The sequence below is a fragment of the Sus scrofa genome, chromosome 2 (assembly GCF_054392235.1).
Source record: "Sus scrofa isolate SSC_HxYL_T2T_F1_AM1 chromosome 2, Sscrofa_HxYL_maternal_Yorkshire_Landrace_v2.0, whole genome shotgun sequence".
In the NCBI taxonomy this organism is placed as follows: domain Eukaryota; kingdom Metazoa; phylum Chordata; class Mammalia; order Artiodactyla; family Suidae; genus Sus; species Sus scrofa.
Window position 1 is genome coordinate 99,525,350 of NC_139384.1, and position 19,486 is coordinate 99,544,835.

Sequence of the window (19,486 nt, forward strand, 5' to 3'; positions counted from 1 at the left end):
GCAGGCGCCTCGCGAGTAGGGAGGCCGCGGACGCGGACCGAGGGGGCGTGTGAGTCAAAGGAAAGCTTCCTCTGCGCCTGCGCTATCTGTTCTCCCCAGTTGCGGGTGAGGGAAGGTGGTGGAAACAAACCTTGAGCCGACGTCCCGCGCTCCCTGCACTCCCGGCCGGCGTCGCTCTTCATTCCTCTGCGCGGTGTCGCGTCCAGGCGTCAAAGAGCTCCGCCGGGGTGTGGGGAGGTAAGTGCCCCCTGCAACAGGCGTCTTGGCCTCTCTTCGCCCCTGCTGCCCTCACAGAGAAAGCAGGGTGGCCGCTGGTCTCTCTGCCCTGGGCGCCGGGGCTGGCCCTCCTGTCCCTCTAGGGGCCAAGCCTGGGCCCCCGATTCATCCCTTTCCCAAGCCCCCTGGGCTGGCCGGGAAAAAAGACTCAAACCAGGTTGCCGCTCGTTAAAGCCGGGAGGTGCGGACCAGGCCAGGATGGCAATCACGGCGGTTCTTTGCCGGGTCCCGCCCACCTGGGCCTCCCAGAGTGCACGGCGCTGGGGAGAGGGCGACCCCCGCTCTCGGCTGGTGCTGGGTGAAGCGCCCCCAGGGCTGCCATCCCGGCTAGAGAAGGGGCTGCGTCTGCTGGAGGGGCTGGTAGCCCCTGCGCTGAAAGGTCTCGGCACCGGCAGACGAATCTGTCATCGGCGCCCGAGTTTCGCAAAGCCCATTCCCCGCACCATCGTATTGTCTTACCGTTTTTGACCAGAAGGACGCGGTAGTGTTCCTTTCCACTATCTTTTCTTTGATACGTTTGAAAAATTGTAAAAGATGACCTAACTTTTAACTGTTAACTTATTTGTACTACCGTGATTGCATATTCAGACTTGAGGGTGTTCTTGTTAATTTGATTGTATGGAAACCAGCTCATAAATTTGATAACAATATTTTTCACTTAACAAAATAGGTGGTTTGAGGATCTTTATTATTTTGAGCTTTTGAATTGGCAAAATTTGAGTGGTTTGATAATTTTCACCTCATTTCGTCCCCCTTTTCTCCCCTGGACACTATTGTCCAAAACTTAAATGGAATAAAGAATAAGGAAAAATAATCAACTGTAACTCCACTTTAAAGATATTCAGCACCAGTTAATTTTGACTTTTTACCTCTCAGTTTTCCCATGGCATTTTCTTAATTAAGATGAGATTATAATTTATAGACAGTTAGGTTGCCTGTTTTTCTTGCTTAAAATTATATTTTAAGGTGTTCCCCGTATGGCTCAGCGGAAACAAACCGGACTAGTATCCATGAAGTCAGGGGTTCAATCCCTAGCCCAGATCACTCGGTTAAAGGACTGGGCGTTGCTGTGCGCTCTGGTGTAAGTTGCAGAAGCAGCTCGGATCCCTTGCGGTGGCTTAGGCTTTAGCTGTAGCTCCTATTCAACCACTAGCCTGGGAACCTCCATATGCCTAGGGTGCTGCCCTAAAAAGCAAAGAAAAAATTTTATTTTTAAGCATTCCCCTGTTTTTTGAAAACTTCATAAACATAACTTTATGATTTTTGATTACACAAGTGATATATGAGCAAAATATCTTTCAAAACAGTTAACACTACAGAGGAGTTCCTCTGTGGTGTAGCGGAAAAGAATCCATATTCATAAGAATTCAGTTTCCATTCCTGGACTTGTTCAGTGGGTCTGGGATCCGGTGTTGCCATGAGCTGTGGTGTAGGTCACAGGCTCATCTCAGATCCTTTGTTGCTGTGGTGTAGGCCGGCAGCTGTAGCTCTGATTTGACCCCTAGCCTGGGGTCTTCCGTATGCCCCAGGTGTGTGGCCCTAAAAAGCAAAAACAAACAAAACCTTACACTACAGATAAAACTAAATTCCTATTTAATTATCATCCCCAATTACAATGTTACATAATATGATGGTATCACAGTTTATTTAATCCAGTGAGTCTTAGGATCCCCTTTATACACTTAAAAGTTTTTGAGGACTGAAAGATTTTCTGTTTTCTAATGCAGTGTATATGCTATTTTAGAAATTAAAACTAAGATAATTAAAACTTTGTACTTATTTAAAAAATAATAAGTCCATTATATTATATATTGAATTAATAATATTGTTTAAAGTAACTATTTTCTTTTAAAAATTTAGTGAGAACAGTTTTTCATATTTTTGAGATGACTTTAATGCCTGGCTTTATAGGAAACAGATTCTCATATTTGCTTTTCCCTTCAGTCTCCTTTGCTTCTTTGTTTAGGCTGAAGTATTAAGAAAATCCAGGAGTTCCTGTTATGGCTCACTGAGTTAAGAAGTTGACATTGTGTCCTTGAGAGTAGGGGTTCTATCTCTGGCCTCCCTCAAGTAGGGTAAGGGTCTGGTGTTGCTGTACTCTGCAGTGTAGTTCGCAGATGTGGCTTGGATCTGGTATGGCTGTGGTGTAGGCCTGCAGCTGCACCTCTGATTCAGCCCCTAGCCTGGGAACTTCCATGTGCCAAAGGTGCAGCCCTAAGAAGAAGGGGGGAAAAAAAAGAAAAGAAAATTCATTCTTGTACAGATAAATATTTCATACAGGAAGGACCTCACTCTTCCAAAATCTCTTGGATTCTTTTAGGGGGTCCTCAGACCACAGTTTCAGAAAGCTGATTTAACCATTCTTGCTTGGATGAGCTGTTAGGTTCTTTGCAGTTTTCACTATTTGAAATGTTGTAACATTGAAAATTCTTTGTGATGTGTTGTTCTTGTGTGTAAGTGCTAGTGTTTCTCTACAAGTAGAATTGCTAGGTCATAGAGTTTGTTCTTTAAAAAAAAAGTTTTAATAGACATAAACATGGCTTATGATGCCTCCATGATTTTCTGTGTTGTAATGTTGGTATTTAGATTCTTTCAATTAATAATTTGGTGAAATACCTTTGTATATTTTCAGTTTTGAATTTTTAAATTGAATGTCTAAAGAGAGAACTGTTAGATCAAATGTTAGGAATCTTTTTGAATCCATTGATCCATATTGTTACATTGTTCCCCTGAGAGAGGATACCAGTTTACTTCTATCAGCAGTATCTGAGATGCTCTTTATATCAGATGCTTACAAACATTGAAGAATTTTATTATTTTTTTGAAGACTTTTCTTATTAAAAAGATTATATTCAGGGAGTTCCCGTCATGGCACAGTGGAAACGAATCCAACTGGGAACCACGAGGTGGAGGGTTCGATCCCTGGCCTCTCTCAGTGGGTTAAGGATCCAGTGTTGCCGTGAGCTATGGTGTAGGTTGCAGACGCGGCTCGGATCCTGTGTTGCTGTGGCTGTGGTGTAGGCCAGCAGCTACAGCTCTGATTAGACCCCTAGCCTGGAAACCTCCACATGCCGCAGGTTTGGCCCTAAAAGGAGAAAAAGACAAAAAAAAAATTATCTTCAGATTTAGTAAGGTATGTGTTCTAATTTGCATTTCTTTGGGAGTTCCTGCTGTGGCACAGTGGGTTAAAAATCTGACTGCAGCAGTTTGGATTGCTGTGGAGGTGGGGGTTTGATCCCTGGGGGCCAGGCCCAGCACAGGGGTTAAAGGATCTGATGCAGGTCAGGTCATAGCTGTGGCTCAGATTCAGTCCCTGGCCTCGGAACGTCCATAAGCTATAGATGTGGCCTTAAATTAAAGAAATAAATAATTTGTGTTACTTTGATAGTGCAGATTGTACATTGAATGTTTTTTCATAATCTTACTAGCTGCCTGTTCATATTATGTGCCCAATTATCATTTTTAGGAGGAAAAGAAAGAAATTATCTTTTTTTCTGATTATAAAAGTAGTATTTTTTTGTTTAAAAAATACTATAAAGGAGTTTCCATCATGGCTCAGTGGTTAACGAGTCCGACTAGGAACCATGAGGTTGGGGGTTTGATCCCTGGCCTTGCTCGGTGGGTTAAGGATCCCACATTGCCGTGAGCTGTGGTGTAGTTTGCAGACGCGGCTCGGATCCCGCATTGCTGTGGCTGTGGTGTAGGCTGGTGGCTACAGCTCCGATTAAACCTCTAGCCTGGGAACCTCCATGTGCCACATGTGTGGCCCTGGAAAAGGCAAAAAAACAAAACAAAACAAAACAAAAAATACTATAAGGACATAAAATATAGATGTGAAAAGCTTACATAATCACAGACAACGTTATTAATAGTTTGGTGTTTGCGCCTCTATTTTTTTCTGTCTTGCTAATACTATGTATATGTTTGCTAATACTGTATATATGTTTTTAGAACTTACTATAAAAATGGGTCCAGGAATTCCTGTTGTGGCTCATTAGGTTTGTACTATGTACTATGAATGAAGTTTTACAATTTGCTGTTTTTGTCTTTTAACATTATATATTAGATATTTTTCTATGGAAGTGGCACACATAAATAAACTTTAGAATAGAGAGTATATCTTGTATTTCTTTTGTGTCTTCTGTACAGGATAGATTACTAGCACTGTAAGTAAATCGGTTGATTGAAATGGAAAGTATGTGCAGCTTAGTAAGATTTCATTTCGAAAGATTTCAGTGTTATACCTTTTAGAAATTGTTAGATTGATTTATTATTTAATTATCTTACTGGTTTTTTGGTGTCTTTTCAGTGCCTCAGATAACATAATGCTTAGTAGTATATTGCTATTTAGATAGAAATACTTTATCAGTAGATGTTATTTAATAAATTCCATCTGGCTTTTTCTAATGAACTGTTTCTATACCTTTTAGTTCTATGCTTTATTTATTTATTTATTTGTCTTTTGTCCTTTTAGGGCTGCACCAGTGGCATTTGGAGGTTCCCAGGCTAGGGGTCTATTCGGAGCTGTAGCTGCTGACCTACACCACAGGCACAACAACGTCAGATCCGAGCCACATCTGCGACCTATACCACAGCTCACAGCAATGCCGGATCCTTAACCCACTGAGCAAGGCCAGGGATCAAACCTGAAACCTCATGGTTCCTAGTCAGATTCATTTCCACTGTGCCACGATAGGAACTCCTATGCTTTATTTTTTTAAAAATATGTTTGATATTGAGTTCCTTTATTACTTTCTGCTATTTTTGTTTGTTTCTTTTTGACCATCCCTGCAGCATACCTAAGTTCCCAGGCCAGGGATTGAACCATTGCCACAGTAGTGACCCAAGCCATAGCAGTGACAGTGCCAGATCCTTAACTACTAGGCCCCCAGGGAACTCTCAGTTTTCGACACTATGTTTATGTTTATCAAAGGGGTACCTGTACATAATTTAAAGAGTCAAGTAATACTACAGTGCTTATGATGAAAAACACTAGTGCTTTTCCCTCATCTTTTTCTCCCCAGAATCCCACTCTACAAAAGCAGCTTTTCTATTTTCTAAGTGTTCTTCATCGAAATCACAAACCCAGGAAATAATAGGAGTAACTATTTTCTCAACTCCCCCAAGGGTGATTTATAACTATAGTTGACCCTTGAACAACACACGTTTGAACTGCAGGTCCACTTATATGTAGTCTTTTTTTCCAATAGTAAATAAATATTACAATACTACACGATCCTGCTTAATTGAATCCAAGTTCCTGCGGAACTTCAGATACTGAGGAACTGTGGATAGGGAGGGCCGACTATAAGTTATCCATAACTTCATGAAGAGTAAGCATCCCAGTCCCATTGTTCAAGGACTAACTGCAGTAACATTTTAGATGCAAAGGAGGGATTTTTATTCATTACATAGAAGTGGATGCTTTAGTGCATTAAGACTTAATTCTCTCACAGAACCCTTATTGAAGAAGGCTGCTCCTCAGTCAAGGACTGTTCAACTTTTTTTCCCCTCTAAGTTTTTAATAACATGCTTATTTATATAGCTATCTTTCCTCCCTACTCCCATCCTACCACAGTTTTAGACACTATTTACCAATTTTCCTATTATAGAAGATGGAATTTAGGTATGTTACACCAGTGTCTGCCTTTAAATACTACATTTATCCCCTCCTTTATATTTGCAAGTTAATTATGTTAATTTTTAGTTAAATCATTTAGTGTTTGCATGATTTAGGTACATATTGTATACAGCTGAGCCAGGTAGTATATTGTGATGATACTTCCTTTCTTATATAATTTTGTGTTTTTCCTATAGTTTATATCTTTGTTCTTTCATATGTCATCTATATCTTTTATGTAATTTGTTAACATCCTTTCAGACAAGGTGTGTAAATCTCCTTTTGGTAGATTCACAGTCATCAGAAAATTATTTATCTTGTACCATCTTTCCTGTAATTGTCTGACACCTTGCCTCCATCTTTTTTTTTTTTTTTTTTTTTTGTCTTTTTTGCTATTTCTTGGGCTGCTCCCGCAGCATATGGAGGTTCCCATGCTAGGGGTCCAATCAGAGCTGTAGCCACCGGCCTATACCAGAGCCACAGCAACGCGGGATCCGAGCCACGTCTGCAACCTACACCACAGCTCACGGCAACGCCGGATCATCAACCCACTGAGCAAGGGCAGGGATCGAACCCGCAACCTCATGGTTCCTAGTCGGATTCGTTAACCACTGCTCCACGACGGGAACTCCCTTGCCTCCATCTTGATGGGTTGCTCTCTAGGCCTCTTGGACAGCTATCTTCCTGGAGTGCCCTTTCATAATCATCTGTGAATTCCAGTTATCTCTTCCCTATGTTGAATGGCCTGTTTTCAGAATGTCAGGTCTTCTTTCTTCCTTGGTGTCTCCTTCAGGTTAGCAGAGTACATCTTCTAGTAGCTTCCTAAGAAGACTGAATGGGAGGTAGATTTTGACAAACCCCTTTGATTGTGTGTGTGCATGTGCACTTCCTTACTTTCTGGAATTACAAGATACTCCATGCTTGTCTTGTGTATTTCCTGTCTTAGTCTTAGAATAAGCCATTTCTCCAAGGAGCCTTGGATCCTTTTGCTGCAGAAACTAAGATCAGGGCATTAGTGTGCTTTTTGCTTTTTGACCCTCTCAGCTGATGAAGCAAGAGATACATGTTTATGGTAAAATCTATAAATATTTCAAATCAAAAAATTAGTGCAGATGTGTAACCATCCGTGTACATTTTAAGCTAAGCATGAATTTGTATACTATCTCAAACATAGATTCCACATGGATAATTCCAGCTTCTTCCCCTTGCTTATCTGTAACCTTTCCCTCCAGGAGTGTGGAAACCTCACTCCCACCATTAGCCATCTATTTATTTAATTTCAATTATGGCATACATATATAATGGTTTCAGAATTAACCCATACCCCCATACTTTTATTTTTTTGCTTTTTTGGGCTGCACCCATGGCATATGGAGGTTCCCAGGCTAGGGGTCGAATCACCGTGGTAGCTGCCAGCCTACACCACAGCTCATGGCAATGTCAGATCCTTAACCTACTGAGTGAGGCTAGGGATGGAACCCATGGCCTCATGGTTCCTAGTTGGGTTCGTTTCCACTGCACCATGATGGGAACTCCCCAAAGAAACAATAAAACAGTAAAACTAACTAGAGTGCAATGCTTATGTTTCCACTCATTTCCAAAGGTAGAACTTTTTTCCTCCACCCCCTTCAGTATGGTTGTTTTATACAATCATGATACATTTAGATTCCCCCCCCCACATTCTACATTCTGTCTGAGATTCCCCCAACCTTCTCAGTATTTTTTAAAATATACATTCATTGAGGTTTATTCTTTGTGTTATGAAGTTGTATGGATCCTGACAAATGCTTAATGTTTTGTATTCACTGTTTTAGTATTATACAAAATAATTTCATCCCCTTAAAGAACACACTGTGCTTCACCTGTTCAGTCCTCCCCACCCCCAAAAGCACTGGCAGTCAATGATATGTTTATTGTCTCTGTGGTTTTACCCTTTCCAGAATGTCACAAAATTGGAATTGTACAGTATGTAGATTTTTTAGCCTGGCTTCTCTCACTTAGCAATACCCATTTAAGATTTATCCATCTTTTTTGTGGCTTGATAGTACGTTACTTTTTTTTGATAGTGTATTTCTATGTATCACTGAATAATATTCCATTACATGGATGTAGCAGACTTTACTTATCCATTCACTTACTGAAGGACGTCTTGGATGCTTTCACATTTTGGCAGTTACGAATAAAGCTGCTATAAGCATTTATATCTAAGTTCTTGTGTGGACATAAATCTTTAAATCATTTGACTAAATACCTACTATTATGATTACTAGATCATAGGTAACACTGTTTAGATGTCTTCCAAAGTGGCTGTACCATGTTGCATTCCCATCAGCAATAAATCAAAGTTCCTGCTGTTTGGCATCCTTGCAGCATTTGTCAGTTTTTTGGATTTCGGCCATTGTTATAAATATGAGATTGTATCTATTGTTTTATTATTATTATTATTATTTGCTTTTTAGGGCCTAACCCACAGCATATGGAGGTTCCCAGGCTTGGGGTCGAATCAGAGCTATAGCTGCCAGCCTACACCACAGCCACAGCAACGCACGATCCGAGCATGTCTGTGACCTACACCACAGCTCACGGCAACACCGGATTCTTAGCCCACTGTGCTAGGCCAGGGATCATGGATCATGCATCCTCATGGATCCTAGTCGGTTTCGTTAACCACTGAGCTGAGAAGGGAACTCCTGTATCCATTGTTTTAATCTCTTGTTCTCTGAAGACAAATTATGTTGAACATTTTACCATATTCTTATCTGGTAACTTTCTAACTTTGGAAAGGTGTCTGTTCAGAATTTTTGCCCATTTTTAAAGTTGGATAGCTTGTTATCTAACTGAAATTAAAATTTTTTTTTTTTGACTGCACCTGCAGCATGCAGAAGTTTCCAAGACAATTGAACTCTTGCCACAACAGCAACCTGAGCCACTGTGACAACTCTAGATCCTTAACCTGCTACAAGGGAACTCCTAACTGTTGAATTTTAAGAATTCTTTTTATGGAGTTTCCTTTGTGGCTCAGTGGAAACCAATTTGACTAGCATTCATTAGGACACAGGTTCAATCCCTGACCTCATTCAGTGGGGTAAGGATCCGACATTGGTGTGAGCTGTGGTGTAGGTCACAGTCTTGGCTTGGATCTAGCATTGCTGGGGCTGTGGTATAGACCAGTGGCTATAGCTCCCATTCAACCCCTAGCCTGGGAACCTTCATATGCCACAGGTGTGGCCCTAAAAAGCCAAAAAAAAAAAAAAACAAACGAGAATTCTTTTTGGATACAAATCATTTATCAGACATGTGTTTTGCAAATATCGTCTCCCAGTCTGTGACTTGTTTAGAGCATTTTCTTCAGTGTCTTTTTCAGAGCAGATTTTTTTTTTTTTTTTTTTTTTTTTTTTTTTTTAGGGCCGCACCCACAGCATATGGAGGTTCCCAGGCTAGGGGTTAAATCAGAGCTATAGCTGCCAGCCTGCACCACAACCACAGCAGTGCAGAATCCAAGCCATGTCTGTGACCTACGCCATAGCTCATGGCAACGTTGGATCCTTAACCCACTGAGCAAGGCCATGGCTCGAACCTGCGTCCTCGTGGAAGCTAGTCAGATTTGTTAACTGCTGTACCACCACAGGAACTCCAGCAGAGCAGATATTTTTAACTTTAATAAGATCCAGCTTGTCAATTTTTTTTCTTTCATGTCTTATGCTATTGGTGTTAAATTAAAAATCCATCACCAAAGCCATGGTTAGATAGATTTTATTTTATAGTTTCTTCAAGAAGTTTTATAATAGTGCATTTTATATTTAGATCTCATCCATTTTATTTTAATTTACTTCCTTTTCCAGTTTTATTGAGATGAATCTTACATACAGCACTGTTTACATTTAAGGCGCCGAGCATACTGATTTGGCTTACATACATCGTAAAGTGATTACTACAGTAAGTTTAGTGAACATCCATTACCTCACATGGATACAAATTAAAGAAATAGAGAACATTTCTTTTCCTTGTGCTGAGAACTCTTAGGATTTATTCTCTGAACAATTTTCATATACAACATACAGCAGTTTAATATATTTACTACGTTGTGCATTACATCCCTAGTACTTATTTATCTTATAGCTGGGTGTTTGTTCCTTTTGCTGCCTTCATCCAGTTCCTCCCCCACTACCCCTTGCCTCTGGTAACAAATCTGATCTTTTTCTCTATGAGTTTGTTTGCTTTTGAAGTATAATTGGCCTATAATACTGTATTAGTTCCTTGGCCTATAATACTGTATTAGTTCCTGGTACACAACATAGTGATTTGGTATTTCTGTACACTTCAAAATGATCACCACAACAAGTCTAGTTACCGTCTGTCACCATACAAAAATATTAAATAATTATTAACTGTAGTCCCCACACTATACATGTCATACCATGACTCATTTATTTTGTAATTTTCTCCCATCACCCTCCCTCTGGCAACCATATATTAGTTCTCTGTATCTGCCACTCTCTTTTGTTGTGTTTGTTCAGTTGTTTTTTATTTATTTTTATTTTTTAATTGGTTTTTGTTTGTTTTGTTTTGGCCATGCCCATGGCATGTGGAAGTTCCTGGACCAGGAATCAAACTCACACTGCAGCAGTGACCCAAGCTGCTGCAGTGACTATGCTGGATCCTTAACCCATGCCATGCCACAAGGGAACTCCCGTTTTGTTTTTTAGATTCCACATATAAATAAAATCATACAGTATCTGTCTTCCTGTTTGACTTATTTCACATAGCAAAATATGCTCTAGGTCCATCCATTGTTGCAAATGGCAGTTTTGCCATTTTATTTCCGTATGTCTTGGTATGGTTCTTTTTGGGTCGATCTTCTTTGGGACCTAATGTGATTCCTTGGTTCTGGAGGTTCTGGATATCTGTTTCCTTTCCCAGGTTAGGGAAGTTTTCATCTGTTATGTCTTGAAGTATGTTCTCTGACCTTTTCTCTCTCTCTTCTCCTTCTGGGACTCCTATAGTAAAAAGTCAGTGAACTTGATGTTATTTCAGAAGTCTCTTAAGCTGTCCTCACTTTCTTCTATATCATCTAATCTACTGCCAATTCCTTATAGTATATTTTTTCTTTCTGTTGTTGCTTTCAACTCTGGTTCTTTATATTTTCTAATTCTTCATTAGGAAGCTCTAACTTCTCACCATCCATGTTCATATATTCTTCTCCTGAGTTCTCTGAGCATTTTTATGATCATTTCCTTGAATTCTTTTTTTTTTTTTTTTTTTTTTTGTCTTTTTTTGCTATTTCTTGGGCCACTCCCGCAGCATCTGGAGGTTCCCAGGCTAGGGGTCGAATCGGAGCTGTAGCCACCGGCCTACGCTAGAGCCACAGCAACGCGGGATCTGAGCTGCATCTGCAACCTACACCACAGCTCATGGCAATGCCGGATCCTTAACCCACTGAGCAAGGGCAGGGATCGAACCCGCAACCTCATGGTTCCTAGTCGTATTCGTTAACCACTGCACCACGACTGGAACTTCCATTTCCTTGAATTCTTTATCATAGTTCTTTTTCTGGGGTTTTATCTTATTCCTTCATTTGAAAGATATTCCTTTGTTGTCTCATTTTTCCTAATTCTCTGTCTTTATTTCTGTGTATTTGGTAGGTTGGTTATACTTCCTGATCTTGGAGAAGTTGCCTTATATAGAAGATGTCCTTTGGTGCCCAGAGTGTACTCCCTTCTGCTCCCCATATCTGCTCTAGGGAGTGCCCTCCGTGTGGGCTTGTGGGCTGTGTGGGCCCTTCTTCTATGGTGGGCTTACTGCTGTTGGCATCCTGGTAGGTGTGGCTGGGCCTTTGTCTATTTTGGTTGCCAGGTCTTCAGTAGTTTGAAGGCTGCTGGCTGCTGGTACGGGTGGAGGATGGAGGGGACCTGGCATGGCTGGCTGCATGGTCTGGGGAGTCCCAGTCCTGGTGTTGGTCTGTTGGTGGGCAGGGCTGTGTCATGAGGTGGTTGGTCCAGGGCTAATGTTGCCTGGATTAGTGGTCAGAGTCAGGTCTTGAAGCTGGTGTTTGCTTGCTAATTGGTGGAGCTGTTTCTAGACATGGCTGGCTGTGAGGTCTGGAGTGTTCTGGAGATGGTTATTGGCCTACTGTCAGTTGAGTCCAGATTGAGTGACTAATAAGCCAGAGGGAAGATTCCAAAATAGCACTTGTTATCACCAGTGTCCTCATTGTAGAATGAGCTCTCTAAAATGACTGCTGCCAGCATCTGTGTCCCCCGGGTGAGGCCCATTTGCCTCCTCCCTCTCCAGGGGCTTCTGTAAGATCAGCAAATGGGTCTTGCCCAAGCTGCTTTCTTTCTTTTTCTGTTTTAGGGCCGCACCCCTGTCATATGGAGGTTCCCAGGCTAGGGGTTGAATTGGAGCTGTAGCTGCCGGCCTACACCACAGCCACAGCAACAGGGAATCTGAACTCCATCTGCCACCTACACCATAGCTAATGGCAATACCAGATCCCTAACCCACTGAGTGAGGCCAGGGATCAAATCTACATCCTCATGGATCCTAGTCGGGTTCATTAACTGCTAAGCCACGAAGCTAACTCCCAAGCTCCTTTCAAATTATTGCTTCTGCCTTGGGTCTCAGAGCATGTTTTTTTTTTTTTTTTTTTTTTGTCTTTTTGTCAGAGCATGTTGATTGTGTATGCACCCTTTATGAGTGAAGTTTCTGTTTCCCCCAGCCTCTGGCTTTCTTGAATGTAAGCCCAGCTGGCCTTAAAGCCTAATATTTTAGGGGGCTTGTCCTGCTGGTGCAGGAAGAACCTGATATGGGGCTTGGACCCCTTGTTCCTTGGGGAGAACCTCTGTAATTGTAATTATCCTCCTGTTTATGGGCACCCACTCAGGGGTACATGTCTTTTTTTTTTTTTTTTTTAGGGCCACACCTTCAGCATATGGAAGTTCCCAGGCTAGGGGTTGAATCAGAGCTACAGCTGCTGGCCTATGCCACAGCCATGGTAATATCAGATCTGAGCCACGTCTGTGACCTCCACCACAGCTTGTGGCAATGCTGGATCCTTAACCCACTGAGCTGGGCCAGGGATTGGACCCACATCCTCACGGATACTAGTCAGGTTCATTTCTGCCAAGGCACAACTGGAACTTCAATATTTTTTAATCGAAATATGTACATTTTTTTTTAGATATAATGGTATTGCACCCTTAATAAATTATAGAGGGAGTGGGGTGGTTGGGGAGCATGGGGTTAGTAGATACAGACTATTGCCTTTGGAATGGATTAGCCATGAGATCCTGCTGTGTAGCACTGGGAACTATGTCTAGTCGTTGATGATGGAGCAGGATAATGTGCGAAAATAGAATGTGTACATGTATGTGTAATTGGGTCACCATGCTGTACAGTACAAAAAAAAGTGTATTGGGGAAATAACTATTAAAGAAATAAAAATAAATTATAGTATAGTGTAAATTACATTATAGTGTAAATTTTTTTTTTTTTTTTTTTTGGTCTTTTGTCTTTTTGAGAGCTGCACCCGCGGCATATGGAGGTTCCCAGGCTAGGGGTCCAATGGGAGCTGTAGCAGCTGGCCTACACCACAGCGACAGCAATGCAGGATCAGAGCCACATCTGCAACCTACACCACAGCTCACGGCAACGCCGGATCCTTAACCCACTGAGCAAGGCCAGGGATCGAGCCCGCAACCTCATGGTTCCTAGTCAGATTCGTTAACCCCTGCGCCACGACGGGAACTCCTATATAGCTTTTATATGTACGGGGAAGCCAAGAAATTTGTACAGCCACGTTATTGTGATATTCACTTTATTTCAGGGGTCTGGAACCAAATCTGCATTGTTTTCGAGGTATGCCTGTATTGTGTTGGTTGCTATAGGTCCTTTGCTTTTCTGTTTACACTTTAGAATTGATTTCCTGAGTTCTGCAAAATAGCTTACTGGTATTTCGATTGTGATTGCCCTGAATCTACAGATCAGGTTGAAAGAACTGACATCTTAACAATATTGTTTCCTTGTCTGCGAACCTGGAATATATCTATCTCCATTTATTTAGATTTTCTCTGATTTTTTTCATCAGTATTTTGTAGTTTTCTACATATAGGTCCTGCATATATTTTGTTAGATTTATATCAAAGTATTTAATTGTTTAGGTGTATTGTATATGATATTTTTAAAAATTTCAAATTCCAGTTGTTCCTTGCTCATATATAGGAAGCATTTGACTTTTATATATTAACCTTGAATCCTGCACCCTTGCTATTACACTCTTTTCCATGTTGGGGGTGGGGTTAGTTCTGGAGGATTTTCTACATTGAAAATCATGTCATCAGAAATAAATTTTTGTCTTTATTATTTTCCTCTCCATACTGTACTTTTTATTTCCTTTTTTTATTACGCTAGTGAGCGTTTCACTATTATCTTGAATGGTAGGGGTGAGAAAAAACTTTCTTTGATTCCAGTCTTTTGGGGGAGGGCATCCAGTTTTCAGCATTAAGTATAATAATAGTACCTGTAGGTAGATATTTTGCAGATATTCTTCATCAAACTGAAGAAATTCTACACTACTCAGAGATTGCTGAGAGTTTTTATCGTGAGTAAGCGTTGGGTCTTGTCAAGTGCCTTTTCTTTTGTATCGGTTGATATGACTATATAAAAATGCTTCTTTAGTCAGTTGATGTGGTGTGTAACATTGGTTAATTTTCAAATGTCGAACCTGTCTTGCATACGTGGATACATCCCACTTGGTTGTTATGTGTAATTCTATTTATACGTCATTGGATTCAATTTGTTAATATTTTTGTTTTGAATTTTTTACTTCTGTGTTCATAAGCTATGTTAGTCTGTAGTTTTTCTTATAATATCTTTATCTGGTTTTGGTATTAGAGTAATGCTGGACTTATGGAATGAGTTAGGAAGTGTTCCCTCTATTGTGGAGAATTGATATCATTTCTTCATTAAGTGTTTGGTAAAATTCACCAGTGAAGCTATCTAGACCTAATGACTTATTTTGTGGAAGGTTATTAATTATTGATTCAGTTTCACTAATGTATATAGGACTGTTCAGGCTATCTGTTTCTCCTTTTGTGAGTTTTGGTAGTTTGTGTTTTCCAAGGAATTGGTCCATTTCATCGAAATTAAGTTTGTGGTCATACAGTTATTTACAATATTCCTTCATTTTCCTTTAGATGTTTGTGGCATCAGTAGTCATGACTCCTCATTCATTTCTTATATTGGTAATTTGTATCTCTCCCCCCCTCTCTCTTTTTGGCTGCACCCATAGTATACAGAAGTTCCCAGGCTAGGCGCTGAACCTGAGCCACAGCACTGACAACACTTAATCCTTAACCATTAGGCTACCAGGGAACTCCTGTATCTCTCTTTTTAAAAGTTTATCAACTTATTTTTTTCAAAGAAAGAGTTTTTGGTTTTGATGATTTTCTCCATTTCTCTATTTTCCCGTTTTTAATTTCATTGATTTCTGCTCTAACTTTTGTTATCTTTTCTTCTGCCTACTCCAGGCTTAAGTTGCTCTTCTTTTTCTAGTTTCTCAAAGTGGAAGCTTAGAATATGGATTTTTATAGCTTTCTTCTTCTTCTTTTTTTGCTTTTTAGGGCCGAATCTTTGGTGTTTGGAATTTCCCAGGCCATGGGTCAAGTTGGAGCCACAGCTGCTGGTCTGTGCCACAGCCATAGCAATGCCAAATCCAATCCACATCTGTAACCTATACCAGGGCATACGGAAATGCTGGATCCTTAACCCACTGAGCAAGGCCAAGGATCAAACCCACATCCTCATGGATACTGAGCATGCGGAGCCACAATGGGAACTCCCAAAGCAATACCCTTAAATTTTATTTGTGTCTATTCCCTGACTATGTTTCTTGGCATGCAGTAGATGCTATAATATTTATGTGTTAGAGAATTAAATTAACTATCATACTTTGTATTTTCTAGGCACACAAGAATTAAATTTTAAATCAGCCTACAAATAGGATGGAAAGTTATTTTAAAGCAGCAGTCAGTGATCTGGACAAACTCCTTGATGATTTTGAACGGAATCCAGGTTTGTTGATTTTTCATTTTTGCCATTAATGTAATTTTTAAGTATTCGTAATTAGTACTATTAGCAGAACTTGGTTTCATTTTTGGTCACATGATTATCTTCTGTAAAATGTTCACTTATTATTAATGAATTAGTGTGTTCTTAAACTGAATAAAACCTATAGCCAGAATTTGAAAGAAGAAAACTAGAAGTTTCTGTCCACGTATAAATTTAGGTAAAAGAAAGACCTTTAAAACCAACATGTGAACCTGCAAAAAGCAACTTGAAAGCTTTACATAAATTTGTATTTCATTACTATGATAGTATTTTCCTCATGTTAGAATGAAGACTAGGAAATGGTAGGACAGAACAAAGAAGTTAGATTGTCTTTCATCTCTTCCTTAGTCTGGTTTTTATTGTGCAACTGAGTTATTTTGAATAGAATTTCTATCATATTATGTCATCTACATTCAGAGTAAAAATCCCAAGTGGAGTTCTTGCTGTGATGCAGTGGGTTAAGAATCTGACAGCAGTGGTTCAGGTCGCTGTGGAGATAGGGGTTTACTCCCTGGCTGGCACAGAGGGCTAAAAGATCCAGTGTTGCTTCAGCTGTGGCAAGGTTGCAGCTGCAGCTCAGATTCATTTGCTAGCCTGGAACTTCCATATGCCACAGGTTCGGCCACCAAAAAAAAAAAAAAAAAGTAAAAATCCCAAGTTGTTTAAATCCAAATAAAAATAATTTTGTAGGATATTACCATTTTGCAAGAGGGCAACCTATCTCTGGTCTAAAAAAAATGTTTAGAAGTTGTAGAAACCAGGAGTTCCCGTCGTGGTGCAGTGGTTAACGAATCCGACTAGGAACCATGAGGTTGCGGGTTCGATCCCTGGCCTTGCTCAGTGGGTTAAGGATCCGGCATTGCTATGAGCTGTGGTGTAGGTTGCAGATGCAGCTCGGATCCCGCGTTGCTGTGGCTCTGGCGTAGGCCGGTGGCTACAGCTCCGATTAGACCTCTAGCCTAGGAAGCTCCATATGCCAGGGGTATCATCCTAGAAAAGGCAAAAAGACAAAAAAAAAAAAAGTTGTAGAAACCATAATATCTTTATAATAATTTTGGTTTGGATCTCCTGACTAATATTATATTTCTGTTTTAATTAGATGAACAAGATTATCTCCAAGATGCACAAAATGCATATGATTCTAACCACTGTTCAGTTTCTTCAGAGTTGACTTCCTCACAGCTAACTTCACTGCTACCAAAGGATCAACAATGCATTAATTGTTGTGCCTCATCAGAAACAGGCTATGAAACAAATCAGATTTCCTTGAATGAAAAAACACTTGAGGGACTAACTTCTGTACAAAATGAGAAAAATGTAACAGGACTTGATCTCCTTTCTTCTGTGGATGGTGGCACTTCTGATGAAATCCAGCCTCTGTATATGGGGCGATGTAGTAAACCTGTCTGTGATCTGATAAGTGACATGGGTGACTTAGTTCATGTAACTAATAGTGAAGAAGATATTAAAAAATTATTACCAGATGATTTTAAGTCTAGTTCAGATTCTTTGATCGGATTGGATTTATCTTCGATGTCAGAAACTTTCTGTGCTTCTTCAACAGACCATGGTAATACTGTCAGAGAGGAACAGAATGATGTCAGCTCAGAATTACAAAACAAAGGAATCAGTGGAACTAAAGAATTTAATATAAAGGTAGATACAACACTTTCAGATTTGTGTAATTACAGTGGAAAAGAAATTTTAAAGGATAAAACGATCTCTAATCAGATGGAACCAGTTGTTGATTTTAACATGCCAGTTGCTTTGACTCAACAAAGTTCCAAAGTGTTTGATGCCAAAGACCACCTACAACACAAGAACCAGCCATGTGAATTAGTAAAAGCTGATGGCTGTTTGGTAAAAGAAGAGGTAGATGTGGCCATTGTAGCTGCCACAGATTGTTTGAAAGAAGGAGGCAGTGCAAATGCTTTGTCTTGCAGTCCTCCGAAAAATGGAGGTTTATGCTTAAATGATTCAAATTTAAGAGATGAAAATTTCAAGTTACCTGACTTTTCCTTTCAGGAAGATAGGAGTGCTATATTTATAAAACAATCTGCAACAGAAGAGTCAAGTAATTTAGATCTTCAAGATAATAAAGATGTAATCCAGGATACCACTTCAACTTTGTGTGTTTCAAGTGAAAATATGTACTCCTCATTGTCCTGTCTTCCAGTACCTGGGTCTTTGTGTGGATCATTAATTGGAAGTAAAGTGCAGGATGATTGTTTACCCCAGAATGAGTATAAAGATAACATAAAAGATGCAGTAACTGTGCATGAAGAGGTGGAAGAGAATGTTGCTCCAGGTGGGGAACCTTTGAAGGAGACTGATCTTCTGAAACAGGAAAAATGTAAAAACATACTTCATCAGCCACTGATTGAAAAGATGGAAGATAGAAAGGTAGATTCTGACCAGATGGTAATTAGAGCTGAATCTTTGAATCACCCTGGTAACAGTTCTTCTACAGCTGCAGAATCTCAAGTAGAGCTTTCTGGTGCTAATGCCCCAGAGTCTCCTGATCATTGTGAAGGTCTCACTTTTTCAAGCAGTGATATCGATGGGCAAGACTTAGATTACTTTAACATTGATGAAGGCATGAAAGGTGGCGCACCAATTAGCGATGCTGAACTTGACGCCTTTCTAACTGAACAATATCTCCAGACCAGTAACATAAAATCATTTGAAGAAAATGTAAATGACTCCAAATCTCAGATGAATCAGATAGATATCAAAGGCCTAGATGATGATGGAAATGTCAATGATATATATTTCAATGCTGAGGCAGGAGCTACTGTGGAAAGTCTTGGTGTTAGTATGATTTGTGAAACAGTTGATAAACAGAATACAACAGACAATGGTAGCCTTTCTCTAGGGGAAAAAAGTACAGTTCCAGTTGAACAAGGGTTATCTAGCACTAAGTCTGAGATTACAAATGATTTACCAGTCTCTGATATTAATAGTCAATCTGTTCATGTTGGAGGGGCCAGACCAAAGCAATTGTTTAGTGTTCCATCAAGAACAAGGAGTTCAAAGGAAATATATAAGCCAGATGTTCCAAATATGCTTGAAAGTGAACCCAGGATAGCAAATACCTTTGTTGCAGCCACTTGTACTACAGAGAATGCTACTGATCCTCAGGTTAGCTTCAATTCTAATTACATTGATATAGAAAGTAATTTTGAAGGTGGATCCAATTTTGTTACTGCAAATGAAGAATCTCTTTCTGCAAACACTTGCAAAGAAGGCCTTCTTTTGGGCCAGAAACAACCTACTTGGGTTCCTGATTCAGAGGCTCCAAATTGTATGAATTGCCAAGTGAAATTTACTTTTACGAAACGGCGACATCATTGCCGAGCATGTGGAAAAGTAAGTTATAAAAATCTTTGTCTTCTACTCTTTTGAGACATTTCAAATGAAACTTAGCGTGACAAAACTGATTAATAGATGATTAAGGAGTTCCCGTCGTGGCGCAGTGGTTAA

The 19,486-nt window shown here is 40.1% G+C and overlaps 2 protein-coding genes across 11 annotated transcripts in view; one reads left to right on the forward strand and one right to left on the reverse strand.

Annotated features, from left to right (window-relative positions):
* SERINC5 (serine incorporator 5) overlaps positions 1 to 514 on the reverse strand; it is a 203,092-nt gene extending 202,578 nt beyond the window's left edge. The window contains exon 1 of the mRNA XM_021084491.2: positions 131 to 514. The gene's annotated coding sequence lies outside the window, so the exon portion shown is untranslated. The remainder of the gene's footprint in view (positions 1 to 130) is intronic.
* ZFYVE16 (zinc finger FYVE-type containing 16) overlaps positions 1 to 19,486 on the forward strand; it is a 61,459-nt gene that overhangs the window by 311 nt on the left and 41,662 nt on the right. For 5 of the 10 annotated variants that reach the window (XR_002341786.2, XR_014838115.1, XR_014838117.1 and 2 more), the window contains exons 1-3: positions 98 to 237; positions 15,859 to 15,967; positions 17,103 to 19,372. Coding sequence is in view for 4 of the 10 variants with exons in the window: in XM_021084492.2 (XP_020940151.1) it covers positions 15,898 to 15,967; positions 17,103 to 19,372 (2,340 nt within the window). In the remaining 6 variants the exon portion in view is untranslated. Of the gene's footprint in view, positions 1 to 97; positions 238 to 15,858; positions 15,968 to 17,102; positions 19,479 to 19,486 lie in introns of those variants that run through there. The other 5 variants (XR_014838116.1, XM_021084493.2, XM_085013909.1 and 2 more) reach the window with 2 other exon arrangements.